This window comes from Propithecus coquereli, unplaced genomic scaffold, assembly GCF_000956105.1.
Source record: "Propithecus coquereli isolate 6110/MARCELLA unplaced genomic scaffold, Pcoq_1.0 Scaffold57, whole genome shotgun sequence".
NCBI classification, from domain to species: domain Eukaryota; kingdom Metazoa; phylum Chordata; class Mammalia; order Primates; family Indriidae; genus Propithecus; species Propithecus coquereli.
The window spans coordinates 508,206-528,439 of record NW_012151618.1 but is presented as its reverse complement, the minus strand read 5'-3'; the positions used below and the strand labels follow the sequence as shown (position 1 = coordinate 528,439).

The window sequence follows — 20,234 nt, the reverse complement described above, 5'->3', positions numbered from 1 at the left end:
AGAGCTAGGATTATAGGCGTGAGCCACCGCGCCCGGCCTGATGTAATTTTTTGCTGTAAGATTTTTTTCATACTATTTAGCTTCTTTTTCATTTATTTATTTTGCTGATTCAGCACTCTTAAGTGGACTTTTGGCAGTTGGAGTGACTGAATCCTGTCAGTAAATTGTGTTCTCAGTCATGTGGAAGGAAGAGCTTCTTTTTCAAATGCTGTCCCCTTGCTGCTTTTCTTACTGGAGTGTGGTCTTATAGCTGAATGACAGGAATTTTATTTATCTTGGGGATGGTGGTGGTGGGCAACAGATGTTTGTTTTTGTGTAGAAACTTACAGAAAAGCAAATGGACCAACAACATGAATAGTCAGTTTGCAGAGAAAGAAATATAAATGTCTGATAAATATGTGAAGAAATGCTTGACTTTCCTTCTAATAAAAACACAAATTAAAACAACAAGGAGATGTAGGTTTTTTTGGGTCAGGAAGATTAAAATATTTGATAATGATCAGGGTTAGTGAGGAAGTGTAGAACAGGTACTTTTATACGTATGGGGAGTATAATTTTTTTGGAAGGCAGTTTGAAGTAGCAATTAATTTTAATCACTTATTCAGCATATTATCCTTAGAATAATATCTTAGACTGTATCCTATGGGTATAATTGGACACATACGCATACTATATATACCTAGATGGTCCTTGAAGCATTATTTGCATTAGTGAAAGACTGGAAACAACCCAAATTAATTATGGCAAAGCCACAAAATGAAATACTATGCAACTATTAAGCAGAATGAGTCAATTTCTTCTTTGCTGACAGAGAAAGTTTTTCAAGATATATTGATAAGTGAAAAGAAGTTGCAGAGTTGTATATAGCATGATCCCATTTAAAAAAAAAGATTAAAAAAAAAGATTTTATATACTGAATGTTTCCGGAAGGGTTCATAGGTAACTGTTAAGTGATTGCTCCCTGGGAATGAGGTGGGATAGTCAAGGGTAACAAGGTGACTTCATTTTTCTATTCAATTTTAAAACTTAGTGTATTTGTTATTTTCTCTATAGAAAAGAAAATCTTGTTACTGAAAACACTAAAATTAAACATTTTGAATGCCTTATTTAACTTGCAGATGGTTTTAATGGAGAAGTGATATATGAAATGTCTAGCTTAATTAGGGACCCATTCAATAAATTTTTAATACTGAGTGTGTTGTAAGGAGTTAGGATTTTAATCAGGTGACTAAAATGAAGAGGGAATGGATGTTTTCCTGGAAAATGTTTGTTAATCTGTGTTTTGTCTTCTCGGTTGTAAGGTTTTTTCGTAGGTCACCATTGGACTCTTAAGACTATTTTCATAAGATCAGTTGGTACAATCCAGTAACCATTAAATCCCAAATAACCCCCATTGAAGAATTTAAATGAATTTATGTAATTAACCAATAAGGAGAACAAAAATTAGAGCAATAGAAAACAAAATGATAGAAGGTGGTCATTAGTGAAATGGGAAAAGAAACAGTCTAGAGAGACCTGAGTTTGTTGGATGGTATGATTATTTTCAGTTTTTGCTGCTGTAAATAATGGGGCAGTGACTATCCTACATATATTTTTGCATACTTTTCCAAGTATACTTATAGGGTAAAATAGGGAATGTTCAAAGAGTATATTGTATTTGAAATTTTCCTAGATATTACCAAATTATTTTATCCATGAAGATTCTAATTTATTAAGTCTTGGGTAGGACCAAGCAATCTGTATTTTTAACAAGTTCCCTAGGTGACTTTGATGCAGCCAGAAAATGGCAAGATTCCCTACAGCTAAGGAGAATGGTACATGTCCTCTGAAAAAGGTCAGGCAATTCTGGATATCTAGGGAAGAGTAAAAAGCCTTTTCAGTAAGTGAGCAGTAAGAGCGTATTTATCTACAGTAGTGGTTGCTAGTCATGGGCCATCATTAGAGAAGCAAGTGTACCAATATTTATCTGGAATATTTTATGTCTCTTTGATATGTAAGGAAAAAGACATAAGAATTGTAAGGACTTGAGTTTGAACACTTTCCTCTTACTGTGTAATCTTAGACAAATTAATGAATTTAGAATTTTTCTTTATACAGTGATAATATCTACCTTCCAGGTTTGTTGCAAAGATTAAAGAGGGAGTGATACAACATTTATTGAATACCTCCTCTGTCTTCTGGTAGTATTTTGTGGATAACTCTGTCATGGCACTTTGTCGTTTAGTTGTGATTGATGAGTCACCTAGTCATCTCCCCGTTCGACTGACTGGGACCACATCCTGTGGTTTTGTATTCCTAGTCCCTAACCCAGGCCTGAGACATGGTGCACTGTTCTGTTTCATAAATAAGTGATGTGGGTTAAGCATTATGCAAATAGATTTTCTATTTTAATTTTCACAATTATCCTAAGAGATAAATATTGTTTTTTCTATTTTACTACGAGGAAATGTTCAGGGATCTTGAGTAACTTATTTAAGATAGCACAGTGTGGCATAACCAGAACTGAAAACTCCGCATGTGTGATTCCAAGCTAGATAAAATCTGTGCTTTTTCCATCAATCCACTTTGCTGAGATAATGATATAAGGCACTTTGGAAATTGCGAAATGTCATTCAAGGATAAGATTATTTTTGTTATTTTAGTAATATAATTTTAAAGATTAGCATGGTGACACAAACATATCTTCTGCATATACTCAATATTTTCTTTCAGTTTAGCTTTTCTGAATGCATGGTACAGTAAGTCTGCCTTGCCTATAAGAATATAAGTGATCATGTCCTCCTGTGAGTGATTTTCTCCATATTTCCCTTGCTTAAAATTCTATCTTTGCTTTTCCTCTGGTGAACTTTTTGATAATTGTAAACACGTGGGTTGAAGATGGTTTATAGTAGTTACAACAGGATTTTGATAACAGTGGAAGTTTTTTTTTTTTTTTTTTTTTTTTTTTAAGACCAATCAAGTGCAGTAGTGAGAAGGAACAGTGCTTCCACTGTAACCTATGTTTAGTAATGTTTGTCTTCCTGTCTGGTCTTTATCTTCATTTCCCTCTTTCATTAGCAGCCGTATGAGGACTTCTTCAAGGCATAGGTCACTGATTTAGATATCTTCACATGCCAGTCTTGGCTTTTGGATATCTCTATTTTTGTAGGAAATGAACCACATTGCTTAAGGATGTGGAAATAATAGGGAAAATACCACCTCATAAATTTTATGTTTATGTTGCTTTTAATGGGGCTTTTTTTGTTTTTTATTTTTTCTTTTTTTTTTTACTGTGAGGATTCTTTGGGTGACATAATGGGGCTTTTTAAGTTGAGAATTAGGTTGTTAGGTTGTTTTTATTAATAATATTTAATCACAAATTAGACTTTGGTAGAAAAAGAAAAATGTCCCATCCTCTGCCCCTTATGTCATCATAAAATTCACAAAGTTGCAAAACAGGAATAGCATACACCAGGAAGTGTGGCAATAGGAAGAAATGTGTGGCTTTACTCATTTCAGATGAACAAGGGAATTTTCCAACAATTTCATTCTGTGTTATAGTTTATTTTCCAGACCATACAGTGACATTTGCCCAATATTTTATATAAATTAGTTTATTTTTTATTTTATTTAACTTTTTTTTTTTTTGTTAAAACCACTTCAGGTTGGTTTCCTTTCTCCCTCATGCCTGGTGAGGTTGGGGCTGGTGGCGGGGGCGTGTGGAGGCAGACTGCATCATGGATATATTTGGGCAATTGATGAGTTTAAGTTCAGCCCTTGCCTTAGTGCATGTAATTCTTCCTTGGGTGTTCATGTCTGTTTAACTAGCTCTGTAACCCATGTGGAATTGTGTTGGAAAATGCATGTTTGATTTCTATCTTCATCTTTCTTAAGCCTGGTTTAAACCCTGGGGACATAGTTACAGTCTTCAATGTCTTATTATTTTCAGATGGAGCTTTTATGCTTTAGGGTTTACTGAGATAAGCTTTGGAGAGAAACTTTAAACAGAATGATTTGTGACCTGCAGGGATAGAGGCTGCAGTGTTTAAGAACTGAAAGAACCTTTTTCCTATTAGCAATAGTTGTTGAATGATAATACATGAAGTAGCATCAGTTTTTTTATGTGATTTTCAATGTTCTTATTTGGAAACAGAGATTCTTATATTAACTATTTTGTAAAATGTGCAAGGTATACTTTACAATGGCAATAAAATCTAAGATAAAATATAATATAATATTTCAAAAGTTATATATCTTACATACCATAAAACTTTTCTTTTTAGGCATACGGATCAGGCTGTGATATTGTTATTTTGGCAAATGACTTTGAATGTGTGCAGATCATTCCTGGTGCTAAGCATGGAAACATCCAAGTCAGCTGTGTGGAGTGTTCTAACCAACATGGAAGAGTAAGGGATTTAATTACTTTACTAAATGTCATTTTTAAATGTGTTTAATAATCTCAGAATATTCTTATCCTTTTATGCAAGGCTTGCCGACAGCTTCTTATTAATATACCTTGCTTAGGTGGCTATTGATAGGAGTTGTAAAGTGATAGGTCGTATACAAATTGTAAAGTGCCATTAGGTTGAAAATCTGGTAATTGTTATGTAGGTCTTCAGAGATCCGTAGGCCTTACAATCCTATGTGTACTGATATTCTGCCAATTGTTAATTCTAGCAGCCGTTAAGCCAGTAGGGAAGACATAAACTTTTATCTTCTCTACCGAGCACCCTTTATCTCCCCTACATATAATCAAATTTTTATTAAGAAATTTAGCAAATTGTTAATGTCTAATATAATGCTTGCCATATAGCAGGTGCTTTGTAAAGTCTGTTAATTTAATGAAAGTTTGTTGAGTGAAAAATCTTACAGTTTATTCATTCAGACTTTGAAACAGAGAGTTTATTTTGAAATAATTAAAATTTCATCTTACACACCTCTCCCTCAAATTTTCAAGCATACATCAAATTTTGGTTGCATATAAAATAAATATAGCCTATTTGCTGTATACTCTGGCAATTCAGTATGGCTGGTATCATGTAGCAGAGTTAAATGTCTCTGGAAGAATATAGAAATGAAATTTTTACCTGTAGTAATTGCAATAACTTAAATAATCTTAGTGTCCTAGAAATTGTTCTTTATTGGGTAACAAATTTTATGAAGGATATGTTAAATCAGAATATATGTGGTGATAAATAGTAATCATACAAATTTATACTGAATGATAAATTGTGATTATTATGCCATTTCTCCTGCCCCATTCTACTGCCCATATCAAGCCTTAATATTTGTGTAAATGTCCCAGTGATAGTATCACTTGACTTGCTATTGAAATACTGGATTTTCTGGTGTTTCCTGATACTCCTTTGTTGCTTTTCTGATTTTTTTTCAGGTTTTTTTACCCCTAAGAATTATTTTAGAAAACACTAAGAGTGTCAGATTCCTCTCATTAATTTTTCATTGCTCTTCTCTCTATGCGAAGCAAGGTAGCCTGTCTAGACTTGTACCATAGTTGTCAGAGGTGAATTAATAAATAACGTACATGCTGATGATAATCACAATGAACGCATTCTCCGAGAATAAAGTTTTTTTTTAAATACATAAGACATTGGTATTCATAACCATGGGAAGCAGAGCAACTTGTATTTCTACTTTTCCTTACCTGGTATAATGTAAAGAAAGCAAAATTGGACATCTTTATTGTTTTTATTGCCTCTCCTTTTAGTCTCTTTATCCCCAATCCTTGTGGTGATAACTTTGATGTTTGTGACTTTGTGTTAGTCTGTTATAAACATTAATTCATTCATTCATTAACATGTTGAATGGGGTCATTCACAACACTTTTTGCCTAAGTGTTAATTTGAAGTAGCTTCCCCACTACCATTGTGGATTAAAAGTTTTTTTTTCTTAGAAAGAATGTTAGATATTAGGTAATAGTTAAAATCACCTTCTGGCATTAGAGTGCCTTAAAATCACAGTAGACCTTTTTTTCAGGCTTTAAAAGAATATATAACTAATTTAGTTTTATAGGTTAACTGGTATACAGAGGTTACCAGAAGGTATGGTTTTTGGTCTGTCCCCTGTGGTTGATTTCCCTCTTGCCAAGAGGAGGATGAGCTGGGAACTGGCATTCAAGAAATTATTGGAAAACAGGCTCTGGTAGCTTCTAGAGCAGAGGGATTTATGTCTCTTCTTATCAGGTATGTGACCTGGAACAAAATCCTCCTGGTCCCCCATTCCCTAGGTTAGTCCTCTGGAGATGTCTGTATCAGCCCTTTCCCCCCCCAGGTACAGTGGATGGCTTCCTGATTTCTCCTTAGTCCATTTTTTCTATGCCTTCTTCTAGATGGTTTCCCAGTTGGGTTTTTCTGTTTGATGGCATGATTAATCCATTTTATTTGATGTATCTTTAAGACCTGTTACTAATATTATTTTATGTCTTTCTCTACTTTTCATGGTTTTTATATTATTTTCACTGTTTTATAAAGTTTCTGACAAAGAGAGATGCCATTGAAGTGTATTTTTGTTAATAAAGTGATTTTTATGTTAAAAATGAAATTCTTGTAGAAAATCTGATTGTCTGTTGAATAGGTCAGCTGTGTATTTGTTATGTAAAATAAAGCCTGCTGAATTTTTTGATAACAAAGAAGAGGCTTTTTTGCCTTCCACTGCTGTATTTTTTTGGCTTTTGCTTTTTTTTTATTTTAATAGATTTGGGGATACAAGTTGAATTCTATTACATGTGTACATTGTATAGTGAGAAGAGATTCAACTCCAATACACTTCCAGTTATATTTATGGAAGAAAAAAAATTAATACAGTATTGGGATTGTATTCATGTAATTAGTTTATACATTATTGTGAAAAGGAGGTTATCTTTATTTTACTTTCTAAATATTAATGCTGTGTTTATTCTTTTTTAGATTGCAGCTTCATATGGTAATGCTGTTTGTATTTTTGAGCCTTTGGGCATAAATTCTCATAAGAGAAACTGTGTAAGTATTAACTGATAGTAGAACATTTTTAGAATCTAGTTAATTTTAGAGTCCAGTTGATAGTAATAAAGAGCTCCTTAGTAGCTGAAAGTGCGCTGGAATATCATTGTAAAGTTGGTCTGATCCTTTTCATTCATTAGCAATATATCCCCAGACCTTTTAGAAACTCACGTTTCTAGAATATTGCTAATTGCGATTTACTGTGTTAATGAAAAGCTACCCTAGTTTGAATTACTTTATTTCTTGCTTAGATTACTAACCTGTACCTGATATCTGGTTTCCTATTCTCCTTCTACTCCCATGCCTCTTCTCAACAGAGCAGATCATGATGCTTCTCTGCTTAAAACTCTGTAATGGCTCCATGTTTCTCTCAGATAAAAACACAAAAAGCCTCAAGATAGACTACAACCTTCCTTCTCCCCAGCACCACACTTACTACCTCTAGAGTTCATCTTCTGCTGTTTTGTCCTCTCTGGTTCCACTCCAGCAGCACTGGCATTTTTACTGTTTCTCAGTTACTTTCCCTCTTAGAGCCTTTGCATTGGTTGTTCTCTGTCTGGAATGTTCTTCCTCCAGATACCTCCAAGGCAAGGTTAGCTGCCACAGATCCTTTAGGTCTTTGCTCAGTAATACCTTCTCAGTGAGGTTTACCTTGACCATCCTTTTAAAAATTACAACTTTTACTCCCCTTACCTTTCTATTTAAAAATTTTTTCCATAACACTTATCTTGTTTATTTACATATTGTTTGTTATTTAGAATGTATGCTCCATGAGAGTAGGAAGCTTTGTTTCTTTTTTCACTGATCAATCCCAAGTACTTAGAACAGTATCTGGAACATAGTAGGTACTCCTAAATAGTTGTTGAATGATGGAGTTAGGAGTTTAGATAAGCTCACATCTCAGATAAGTGATCAAACATACCACATTGAAAACCATTCAGCTTCATACTGAGTGCTATATTATATTTTGTCTTAATATTCAGAAAATCCAATATGGTTGGAATTATCAACCCCTTTAAAAATTATTACATGCGTTAGAACTCCACCATCACTCACAAATAATCAAAAGTGCAAATGCTAAATCTGAATGCCAAGAGTATATATTTACAAGTAATTTTTAAGTATACTTTTGAATAAAATGCATTAAAACAAATGATTTTGGTATTTTTTCATTAAATGTGTATATTTGAATTTTTTTTTACATTTCCAAAAAACAGTATAAGTTAAAATGTTAGTCTTATTATTAGAAATATATTTATATATTAATATATTTCATAATAGTATTATGAAACAGATACCAAATTTTGGAGTATTTAAGAGTCACCTAAAACACATACTAAATATTCAGATTTCCAGGCCTCATTCCCCAGATTTCTGCTAAATAGTTGATCCACAGATTATACTCTGAGGAACACTAAAGGAAAGAATATTAAGGTTGTCTATATAGGCTGGATGTGGTGGCTCACGCCTGTAATCCTAACACTCTGGGAGGCCGAGATGGGAGGATTGCTTGAGCTCAGGAGTTCAAGAGACCAGCTTGAGCAAGAGCAAGACCCTGTCTCTACTGAAAATAGAAAAAGTTAGCCGGTGTGATGGCATGCGCCTGTAGTCCTAGCTACTTGGGCGGCTGAGGCAGGAGGATTGCTTGAGCCCAGGAGTTTGAGGTTGCTGTGAGCTAGGCTAATGCCACAACACTCTAGCCTGGACAATAGAGTGAGACTCTGTCTCAAACAAAAGAAAAAGGTTGTCTATAATTTGGGAATTATTTAATTATTATTAATACACTAAAATAGATTTGATGAACAGTATTTAAACTACTGTTGTAACTGTTGTTTGATCAGCAGTGGTAGGGTTTAAAAAATAACATTTTCCCTGATTATGAAACATAAAATCATTTTTGGATAATGAAATGCAGGTTTTGCAGTTATATTTTTAAATTCTGCCTCTAAGTTGTCAAGAAACCTTGCATAATTATTTAATTGTTAAATATTTTAAAAATATTGTAAAGAGGAAGGGTATTGCCATCTTAAAAATTATTTTTTATTCATCAATTAATATATGATTTGCTTAAGGTAACATGGCTTTACATTACACTATACTTTCACAAAAGGACATTTTATATTTATGTGCTACAAAGAAATATGTAAACTTTTGTTTACTGTATTTCATGGCAAAGGTCTTTGACTTTTAAACTTTAAATCACCTTTTAGAATAAAAATATTAAAAAGAATGGAAATTATTCAAATATAATATAGATGAAGTTTGTAGAGTATATAATGTAGTTCACATCTGTTGACTTTTTGGGAGATACCTGATTTTCTTTTAGACGTTGAGTCCAGGGGATCATCATAATTTACATTTCTTTCTAATGTGTATTTATTTTGTTTTAATAAACATTTATTGAACATCTGTGTACCAGCCATTACAAACGTTGAAGATAATAAAGATTATTATGACATAGTTTCTGCCTTTTAAGAGTTGTAATTTAATAGGAAAGTCAGACATATAAACAAATAATAATTCTATGTGGGCTGGGCATGGTAGTTCACGCCTATAATCCTAGCACTTTGGGAGGCCAAGGTGAGAGGATTGCTTGAGCTCAGGAGTTCAAGACCAGCCTGAGCAAGAGTGAGACCGTGTCTCTTTTTAAAAAAAAAATAAGAAAAAAAAAAAATTCTACGTGATCAGTGTTATAATGGCAGAATGTAAAAGTGCTATGGATGCTTCCAGGAAGTCAGAGAAGGCTTCACAGTAGAGGTGATTATTTAGCTAATCCTAATGGAAGCCTAGGAGTTTGCAGATGGAGAAGTGAGGCAAAGGATATTCTAAATGTGAGAATGTATATATAGACATGGACTGAAGCATGAGAGAACATACTGTCGGCATGTCAATGAGTTCAGTATGGTAGAATAAATAGTGGAACCATTGAAAATTGTGTTAAAAACAGTATATGAAAATAAGAGTGAAACACTTGTATCTTTGTGTCAGATCATAAAATCTTAAAATGATTATATGGTAGTGTTTTTGGATATTATTTTAAAAACGTATCTTTTTTTTTTTCTCTACATGTTTCAGCAACTCAAATGTCAGTGGCTTAAAACTGGGCAGTTTTTTTTGAGTTCTGTGACATACAACTTAGCATGGGACCCTCAAGGTATTTAGCAATTATATTTAGAAATTATTTAAATTAAATGTTTGTTTTAAATATATGACGATTACAATGTGATATAGTCCCCCTTAATAAGAAAAAATGATCAGTATTATATTTTTTTTTGTCGATGAGTGAGTATACTTTTTTCTTCTTGGTATACACTACTTTGTACAATGCTTAATTTATTATTCTGTGCTTTTTTCACCTTTCTTTTGAATGTTTTATTTCAAGAAAGAGTGATGATTTGTTAGTTAACATGTGCTGTACTTAAACTGTAAATAAAACAGAGACCAAAAAAACTCCACCTTGTTGTATCATTTGTATTTCAGGAAATTACTGTCTTTACTTTTGAAAGGCTAGAAACATTTAATGATAATGACGCTTGTCTCTTTTTACATTCACAATTAATGAGGATTATTTTTATACAAATTTCCTGAATTTGTAGTTATGCCTTATATCCTGAAAACATTTTATATTATATAAATATCAGAGTTTTAGGGGTTTGTTATTCTACTTTTGCTGTTATGTTTTCTAAAGACTTGCTAGATACACAATAGCTCTTTGCCAGTAAGTTTTTCTTTTTTGTTCTCAAATCTTCCTTAAGAACTACTCTTTCTAGAGGATTCTCTTTTTCTTCTTCTAGAGAATTCTTTTAACTAGATATATACCAAGTGTTTTTCACCGACAGTATTACAGATCTAAACAAAAGCCCATGTGTATTTCTTTCCCTAGATAATCCTTGCTTATTCATCAGAACATTCTTTAATTTTCAGATAACAGATTATTGACAGCAACTGATTCTGTTCAGTTGTGGGCTCCTCCAGGAGGTGATATTCTGGAAGAGGAGGAAGAAATCGATAATAAAATTCCTGTTTTAAATGATTGGAAGTGCATCTGGCAGTGCAAGTTAGTGTCTAACTCTATGCTATATTCGTTAATTAAAAACAAATGCTTTCTAAAATGTTCCCTTTCACAAAGATCTTTATTTTTTGATGGTACCATTGCATTTAGAAGCCTAGAAAGTAGACTTTTTCTAACTAAAACCCATTTATAATGTCATTCTTTAATCTCTACTACAGTTAATTCTTTTAAAAAAGGACAAAAATATTTTCATGGTTATAGCCCCAGGACTTGAGTTGACAGGGTTGACACATAAGAATTACTCATTAATGTATTGAGATATGGATGAGGAAGGGGAAGGTGTGGTGAAAGTTGCCAGCCACTCTTTGAAGCGGAAGGATAGTTATACCGTTAACATTAACATAGATTATGCAATGGGGACCAATTAGCCAGGGAAGATGGTGAGCACAGCTTTTAATGTGTTATATTTAGGATGTTGGTGTGACATGTAGGTGGAAATATACTATATGCACGTTACTTACATTGTTGGTTTCCCAAAGTGAATGTTGGTTTTGTTTTAATTAATTTGTGCTTTTAGCGAGGTGAAATATTGTATTTACATTTTTAAGGAGGCAGAAACTCTCTTATTCTGAAGATTGTGACTTTAATGTTATGAAAACTCTCATCTTGACTATTTATGAATACAGTGTACCAGACTTAAAAAACGCTAACTATTTAACTTTGTCTTTTTTAGAACCTCAGTATCTGTACATTTGATGGAATGGTCTCCTGATGGTGAATATTTTGCTACTGCTGGAAAGGTAAAGGACCAAACAGAAAACAAACAAAAGAAACAAATAAAACAATTAGAAAATGTTCCTTATTCATTTTCAATGTTCTCATCTGCAAAACTGGGATAATCCTCTGTAAAGCTGGCTTGAGGAATGGTAATTAGTGTTAGTAAAAAACCTGGTATGTTCTCCATAGGCAGTAGGCACTTGGGAAATAATGCCTATTATTATTACTCTTAATTGACCTCAGCTCACTTACATTTTTTAGAACTAAGTTTTGTGTTTAAAGATAGCATAAATACATAATTTAAAAAGTAAAATAGCACGACTGAATTCACAATGAAAAGAAGTACTCCCTGCCTCATTATTCCCACTCTTAATTCCTGTGTCCTGGAGGCAGTTATTTGTTAAGTGGAATATTTTGATATTTCTGTCCATGTTCCTAAATAACTTGCAGGTGTTCTTGTTTCTTTACTTTCCCCCCCTAGTTCTGTGTATTATCTCTTGCCTTCCTCCTATGGAAGCTGAGACTTTAGCTCTAAAGTTGGTGTCTCCAATCCCATCTCCACATTTGACATGTACACATATTCACTTCACTTCCTTCTTGTTTCCTGATGTCGATATCTCATGATTTGGAGTAAATCAGTCTTACTGTTCACATTATTAAGATTGTATACATATTCTTCATAATCAGTAATTACTTTGGAGGTAATAATTGCTTTGTTTTACTGTTTATGTTTCTATATACTAATTTATCCCCAGAACCACTAATAGACTTTGACTCTTCTCTCAGTTTAATCCCACATAGGAGGTATCCTGGAAACATGTGTTCTCTTTGTTCCGATCTAGCATAATTGCTCTCCCAGTCTAAAATAGCAGAGCTATCATTTTGGGATTTTCTTTTACCAACCTCAGGAAATACTCTTTGCCTCTCTCCTTTATCAAATTCCCTATTTCTTGGAATCATTTATCTTCTTGTTTTGATGGAGATATCCTCCAGTAGGTTCCTGAGAAAAGGTGAATAGGAAAGAACATTTTTGAGGCCTTACATGTCTGAAAAATTTTTTCTTCTGCTCTTCTGCTTGATTTGCCTGGGTATAGAATTGGGTTGAAAATCATTGTCTCTCAGAATTTTTTAAAGTTTATTTTTTATTGATATATAATTGTACATATATATGGGGTACATGTGATGTTTTGAAACATGCATACAATGTATAATGATCAAATCAGGATATTTGGGGTATCTATCATCTCACAAATTTATCTTTTTTTTGTGTTGGGAACATTTCAAATCTAACTGTTTTGAAATATATAATAAATTACTATTAACTATAGTCTCCTTACTATGTTATTGAACACTAGAACTTATTACTCCTACCTAAGTATATGTTTGTACCCATTAAACAACCTCTCTTCATTGCCCCCCCATAACTGTTATTCTGCTTTCTATCTCTACAAGATCAAGTTTTTTAGTGCTCCCACATATGAGTGAGAACATGTGATATTTGTCTTTCTGTGCCTGGCTTATTTCACTTAGCATAATGATCTCCAGTTCCATCCAAGTTGTTGTGAATGACAGGATTTCATTCTTTTTTATTGCTGAGTAGTATTCCATTATGTGTATGTATTACATTTTCTTTATCCATTAATTCATTGATGGACATTTAGGTTGATTGCATATCTTTGCTATTGTGAATAGTGCTCCAAAAAGATGGGGGTGGAGGTATCTCTTTGATATACTGATTTCCTTTTCTGTGCATAAATACCCAGTAGTGGAACTGCTGGATTATGTGGTAGTTCTATTTTTGGTTTTTCAAGAAAACTCCATACTATTTTCCATAACTACTGTTGCCACCACTGGCACCCAAGTGAGCTGCCTAGAGGCCCAAGGACTGGCTTGCTTGGACCCACCACCACTGGCACCCACATACACTGCCTGGGGACCTGAGGACTGGCATGCCTGACCTGCTTTCGCCACCAGTTGTGTCCGAGAACTGGTCTACCTTGTGTCCTTGTCCCAAGCAAAGCCTTGCTACATCCTCAACTAGTAACTGCAGCGTAAGCCACTGAGGAACTCACAGACACCACTGACACTGATAATACAGGTAAAGAAATTGTATGGAGATCACACTACTGTGCCCACCTAGAATAAAAAACAGCACGCTACTCAACCAACACTGTAGATAAATCTGTATGAAAAATCTTTCCCTATGAAAGCCAGTCCATAAAATTGGAAGAAGTGACTGTTACACCAGATGTGCAGATATCAATGTAGGGACATAAGAAACACAACAAGGAAACCTGACACCTCCAAAGGAGCACAATAATTCTCCAGTAATAGATCTCAATAAAAAGAAAATCTATGAGATTCCTGAAAAAGAATTCAAAATAATGATATTAAAGAAAACCAGTGAGATATAAGAGAACACAGATAAGAAATACAAAGAAATCAGGAAAACAAATTTATGATCTTAATGAGAGATTCAACAGAGAGATATCATAAAAAAGAACCAAATAGAAATCCTGTAACTGAAGAATTCAGTGAATGAAGTAAAAAATGCAATCGACAGCTTCAGCACTAGACTAGATCAAGCAGAAGAAAGAATTAATGAACTTGAAGCCAGGTCTTTTGAAATAACCCAGTCAGGCAAAGAAAAAAAAAAAGCCTATGTGACATGTGAGATACCATAAAGCAACCAAATATTTGAATTTCAGGTGTTCCGGAAGGAGAAGAGATGGGCAAAGGCATAGGAAACTTATTTAATGAAATATTAGCCGAAAAATTATTGAGTCTTGTAAGAGATATAGACATCCAGATACAGGAAGCTCAAAGATCCCCAAATAGATTCAACCCAAAATGGTCTTCTCTAAGGTACTCTCTAAGGTAGTCAAACTGTCTAGGCAAAAAGTCAAAGACAAAAAGGAATTCTAATAAAGTGTCAAGCTCCATATGAGGAAATCACCATCAGGCTAATAGCAGATTTCTTAGCAGAAGCCTTATAGGCCATGAGAAAATGCGATGATAATTCAAAGTACTGAAAGAAGAAAACTGTCAGCCAAGGATACTATACCCAGCAAAACTAGCCTTTAGCAAGGGAGGAGAAATAAAGTCATTCCAAAATCAGCAACAACTGAGGGAATTCATTACCTCTAGACTGGCCCTAGAAGAAATGCTTAAGGGAGTCCTACATCTGGAAGCAAAGGGATGATACCTATAATCATGAAAACACATGAAAGTATAAAACTCACTGGTAGAACATATATACAAATGAGAAAGAATGGAGTCAAGCTTTACTACTATAGAAAATTATCAAACTGCAATGATAAACAATACGAGAGGAAGAAAGGAACAAAGGATAGACAAAACCAAGAAATAACAAAATGACAGGAATAAATTCTCACCTATTGATAATAACCTTGAATGTAAATGGATTAAATTCCACACTTAAAAGATATAGACCGGCTGAATGGATAAAAAACATGACATATATGCACTGTCTACAAGAAACTCACTTCACCTGTAAAGACACACGCAGATTGAAAGTGAAGGATTGGAAAAAGATACTCCTTGCAAATGAAACCGAAAGTGAACAAGTGTAGGTATACAACTGACCCTTGAATAACCCGGGTTTGAATTGTGTAGGTCCACTTACATGTGGATTTTTTCCAACCAAATGTGGATTGAAAATGCAGCATTTGCAGATATGAAACCTGCATATACAGAGGGTCATTTTTTTGTACACACGAGTTCCACAAGGCTGACTGTGGGACTTGAGTATGTGCAGATTTTGGTATACTTGGTGGGTCCTGGAACCAATCCTTCATGTATACCAAGGGACAACGGTGTATCAGATAAAATAGACTCTAAACTCTCAGAATTTTTAAGTCATAGTTCTATTGCCTTCTAGCTCCCACTGTTGAGAGTACAGTGCCGGTATGACCACACTCTCCTCATTTCCAGGTATAGAGTTTTTATAAGGATTTCCTCCTAATCCCTAGCATTCTAAAATTTCATGATGATGTCTGTGGTATCTGTTTCTAAGGGATAAAGACTTTTTTTGTGCAGACTATTTGGTGGACCTGTTCAATCTGAAAACTCATGTCTTTCAGTTCTGGGAGATTATTTTATATTAATAGTATTTCTTTGTGTTATTTCCTTCTCTTTCTAAATCTTATTCAGATGTTGAGTACTTTTACACTAATTCTCTAACTTTTCCCCTCTCCTATTTTCTATCTCTTCATCTTTTTGTTTAATTTCTGGAGGATTTTTCAGTTTTAACTTTGAACTAAATTTTCCTGCTGTCACACTTTAATTTCCCAGAGTTTTTTTCCTTATCCTCTGAATGTGTCTTTTTAAATTATAAAATATTTTATAAGTATAAGATTTATATATAAACATATATAAAAAATAATTAAACAAATACTCATGTACCCTGCTACTCAACTTGAGACAAAGAACATAAAACCGGTGGGAACTTTATCTTCCTCCTTGCATCTCTTCTGCCCCCTCCCACTCCAGGCAACCAGAATCCTAAATTTATATTTATTATTTCATTGCTTTAAAAAGTATTTTCACATGTATAAGTTCCCAAATAATATAATATTTAGTTTTCCATAGTTTCAAACTTATAGGAGTTTGTGGAGTTTTTTTATGACTTATGTTTTATACTCCACTTTATATTTGTGAGAGTCATCTATGTTTTTTTTTTTTTTTTTGAGACAGAGTCTCGCTTTGTTGCCCTGGCTAGAGTGAGTGCCCTGTCGTCAGCCTAGCTCACAGCAACCTCAAACTTCTGGGCTCAAGCAATCCTTCTGCCTCAGCCTCCTGAGTAGCTGGGACTACAGGCATGCGCCACCATGCCCGGCTAATTTTTTCTATATATATATATTTTTAGTTGTCCGGATAATTTCTTTCTATTTTTTGGTAGAGATAGGGTCTCACTCTTGCTCAGGCTGGTCTAGAACTCCTGACCTTGAGCAATCCACCCGCCTCGGCCTCCCAGAGTGCTAGGATTACAGGCGTGAGCCACCGCGCCCGGCCGAGAGTCATCTATATTGATGCTGTAATTTGTTCATCTTTTCTGATGTGTTATATGTCATTATATGAATATACTGCAGTTTATCCATTCTCTTGATGATGAATCTTTTTTAATAAAGGTTTTTGGTATCATAATGCTGCAGTTAATGTTCATATATCTTTCTTGGTGCACCTGGGCAAAATTTGTCTGGATACATATTTAAGAGAAAATTGTGCATTTTTACTATTATAAAATAATTCTAAATTGTTTTCCAAAGTTTTTTACACAGTTTATACCTCTACCAGCAGTATATGAATGTTACGATGGCACTGTATTCTTATAGTACTATATTCTCATGATAGTGTGGCTTTAGTTACATTTTCCTCATTGCTATTAAGAGTATCTTTTCCTTTATTTACGGGCCCTTGCTGTTTTCTATTTCTTTTTGATTTGAGGGAATTCTTTAAATATTTTGATCATAATCTCTTTTCAGTTATATGTGTTGCAAATGTCTTTTCTGAATTGTGGCTTTCTTTCTCCTTTCCTTATGATGCCTTAAATTTAAAAAATTTAATTTTTTTAAGTACAGAGAAAAGTATCATGAACTCCTATGTACCCATCACCCAGCTTCAACAGTTATTATCCAGCCAGTTTTGTTTCATCTATACCACCCCTCTCCCAGTTGTGTTATTTTGGCTTATATACCTGATGTCATTCATCTGTAACTATTTCAGTATCTGTTTTTAAAGCATAAAGACTTAAAACATATCCACAATATATGATGGGTTAAATGTAGTTTGAATCTTGTTGAGGAAACTCTTTCTTATTCTGATGCTATTAAAACATTGTTTTTTGGCCGGACATGGTGGCTCACGCCTGTAATCCTAGCACTCTGGGAGGCTGAGGCGGGAGGATTGCTTGAGCCCAGGAGTTTGAGGTTGCTGTGAGCTAGGCTGACGCCATGGCACTCTAGCCTGGGCAACAGAGCAAGACTCTGTCTCAAAAAAAACAAAACAAAACAAAAAATATTGTTTTTTATTTTCTTCTAAAATCTTAAAATTTTAGTCTCTTATAATAATTAAGTCCGTAATCCAAATGGATGTTGTCTCAGTACCATTTATTGAATAGTTCCTTTTTTTCTCCTTGATCTGCCATGCCATTTCTTTTTTCTTTTTTTTTGAGACAGAGTCTCGGTCTTTCGCCCTTGGGTAGAGTGCAGTGGTGTCATCATAGCTCACTGCAACCTCAGTCTCCTGGGCTCAAGCGATCCTCCTGCCTCAGCCTCACAAGTAGCTGGGACTACAGGTGCACTCCACCACATCTGGCTAATTTTTCTGTTTTTAGTACAGATAATGCTGCAGTGAGTGTACATGTCTATTAGGAACTTGTATGGATTTCTTTTGGGTATATACATAGTAGTAGAATTGCTGGCATAGATCATATGTATCTTTTATTTTAGTAGATAATGCCAGTTTTCCAAAGTTGATGTACTCATTTGCACTCTGAATAATAGTGTACAGTGGTTCCTGTTGCTCCTAGTCAACACTGATACGGTCAGACTTTAAACTTCTGTAAATTTTGGTAGATGCTGAGTGACACCTCACTGTAGTTTTAATGTGTATTGCCCTAATTATTAATGAGGTTAAATACCTTTTCATATGTTTATTGGGTATTTGGATGGCTGAGGCAGAAGAAAATAACTAGGCAGGTCCCTTATCCAGTTTTAAATGGTTGTTGGTCTTTTTCTTATTGATTTGTAGGAGTTCTTTATTCTGAGTAGGAGCTCTTTGTCAGTTATATGTTTTGCAAAGAACTTTTCCCAGGCTGTTACTTGCTTATTCACTCTCTTAATGGTATTCTTTTGATGACTAGATATATTTAACTTTAATGTCAAATTTATCAATTTTTTTCCTTTAGGATTGTGCTTTCTGAGTCCTACTTAATAAGTTTTTACTACTCTGAGATTCTGAAAATTTTCCAATATTGTATGATCTTCTAGACCAGAGTTCCTTAGAGTTTTTTTATGCTGTGAATCCCTTTTGAAATCTAGTGAAGCCTATAACCTTCTTCACAGTATGATGTTTTTAAATGCATAAAATAAAATGCGTAGCATTACAAAGGAAAATAAATTATTGAAATACAGCTACAAGATATTAAAAAATTTGTGATAATAGACATACTTTTTAATTAATGCATTTAGTAATAAAAAATTACATTTAAAATATGGCCAAGTTTAATTGCATTTAACTATTGCATATGGAATTAAACTTCCGTATCTCACTTTACAAGGTGAGAATGGGCTTTCCAAGAGCAACAGAATCCATCCAAGGCTTTTTGAGTTAATGTCAACTTGTAAGAACATTCAACTTTACTGTTATATGGCTAAATAATTAGTTGGCACAGAGGTAGGTAGTTGCTCAACAGTTGCATGAACATTATAGACAGGAAGACGGCACAACATTATAGACAGGAAAACTGCAATCATGTACAGTTTAGTAGCGGTTCCAAGAACTTACAATTTTGAAGTAGAGATGAGTATAAAAATTATTTTGTGATATGCAGCAACTGTCATGTAATATGAAAACATCTGTGATTTCTGTTAGAGACAAAGTCATATGTACTGCTGCTAATACTACTTTGTTGAAGTGTTTCTTTCAATTAGCAGTTATGAAAATAGAGAAGTAATTTTTTTCCCCAAATTCAAGGTACCTTTGGGTCTCAGTTTTCTTGGTTTCTCCAGAAGCAGATCCTGAGACAAGGAATCAAGTGTAAGTAATTAATATGTAGAGTGATCACATGAAATATATTGGATTTGAGGCAAGGAAATGAAGGCACTTAATGTAGTGTGTACTGCATGGTAATACACCCTGTATTAAGTGCATTAACAAGTTTAAATCTCTGGGTATTCTGAGAGCCAGTGTTCCTTGTATGATTCATGTTCTTCACACAAATCAGTCATTGCTTGAGGATGGGGGAGGGCCAGGCATCAGTTCTCAGTACTCAGAGCCAGTTCCTAGAAAACCTCAGGCAAAGAGCTATAGATGCTTTCAGTTGAAACTGGCACTAAGGCATCATAGGATGCAGATGATTTAGCAAAAATATCTTTTATATCTTGAATTTTATCTGCAGGACCTTTGGGTCAGAGGACCTTAGGCTGAGAACCCCTGGTCAAGAATCTGGACATTTATGTTTTGTCTTTCATGTTCGGGTCTAAAATCTCTGTGAAATAATTTTTAGGTGTGGTTTGAAGAAGAGGTCAAGTTTAGTTTTTTTCTTACGAATTTCTAGTTGTACACAATTTATTGAAAAATCTCTCGTTTCTCCATTGCTCTCTATTACTACCTTTGTCATCAAATCAAATGTCCATATTTCTGTGGGTCTGTTTCTGGGCTCTTTTCTATAGTTCATTGGTCTTTTTCTTGTACCAATGCCACCTGTCTTTTTTTTTTTTTTTTTT

General features: G+C 34.1%; 1 protein-coding gene across 1 annotated transcript in view; it reads left to right on the top strand.

Annotated features, from left to right (window-relative positions):
* Positions 1-20,234, top strand: part of DMXL2 (Dmx-like 2) — a 181,885-nt gene that overhangs the window by 17,020 nt on the left and 144,631 nt on the right. The window contains exons 2-6 of the mRNA XM_012658020.1: positions 4,263-4,388; positions 6,906-6,977; positions 10,053-10,131; positions 10,902-11,034; positions 11,723-11,789. Coding sequence (XP_012513474.1) covers positions 4,263-4,388; positions 6,906-6,977; positions 10,053-10,131; positions 10,902-11,034; positions 11,723-11,789 — 477 coding nt within the window. The remainder of the gene's footprint in view (positions 1-4,262; positions 4,389-6,905; positions 6,978-10,052; positions 10,132-10,901; positions 11,035-11,722; positions 11,790-20,234) is intronic.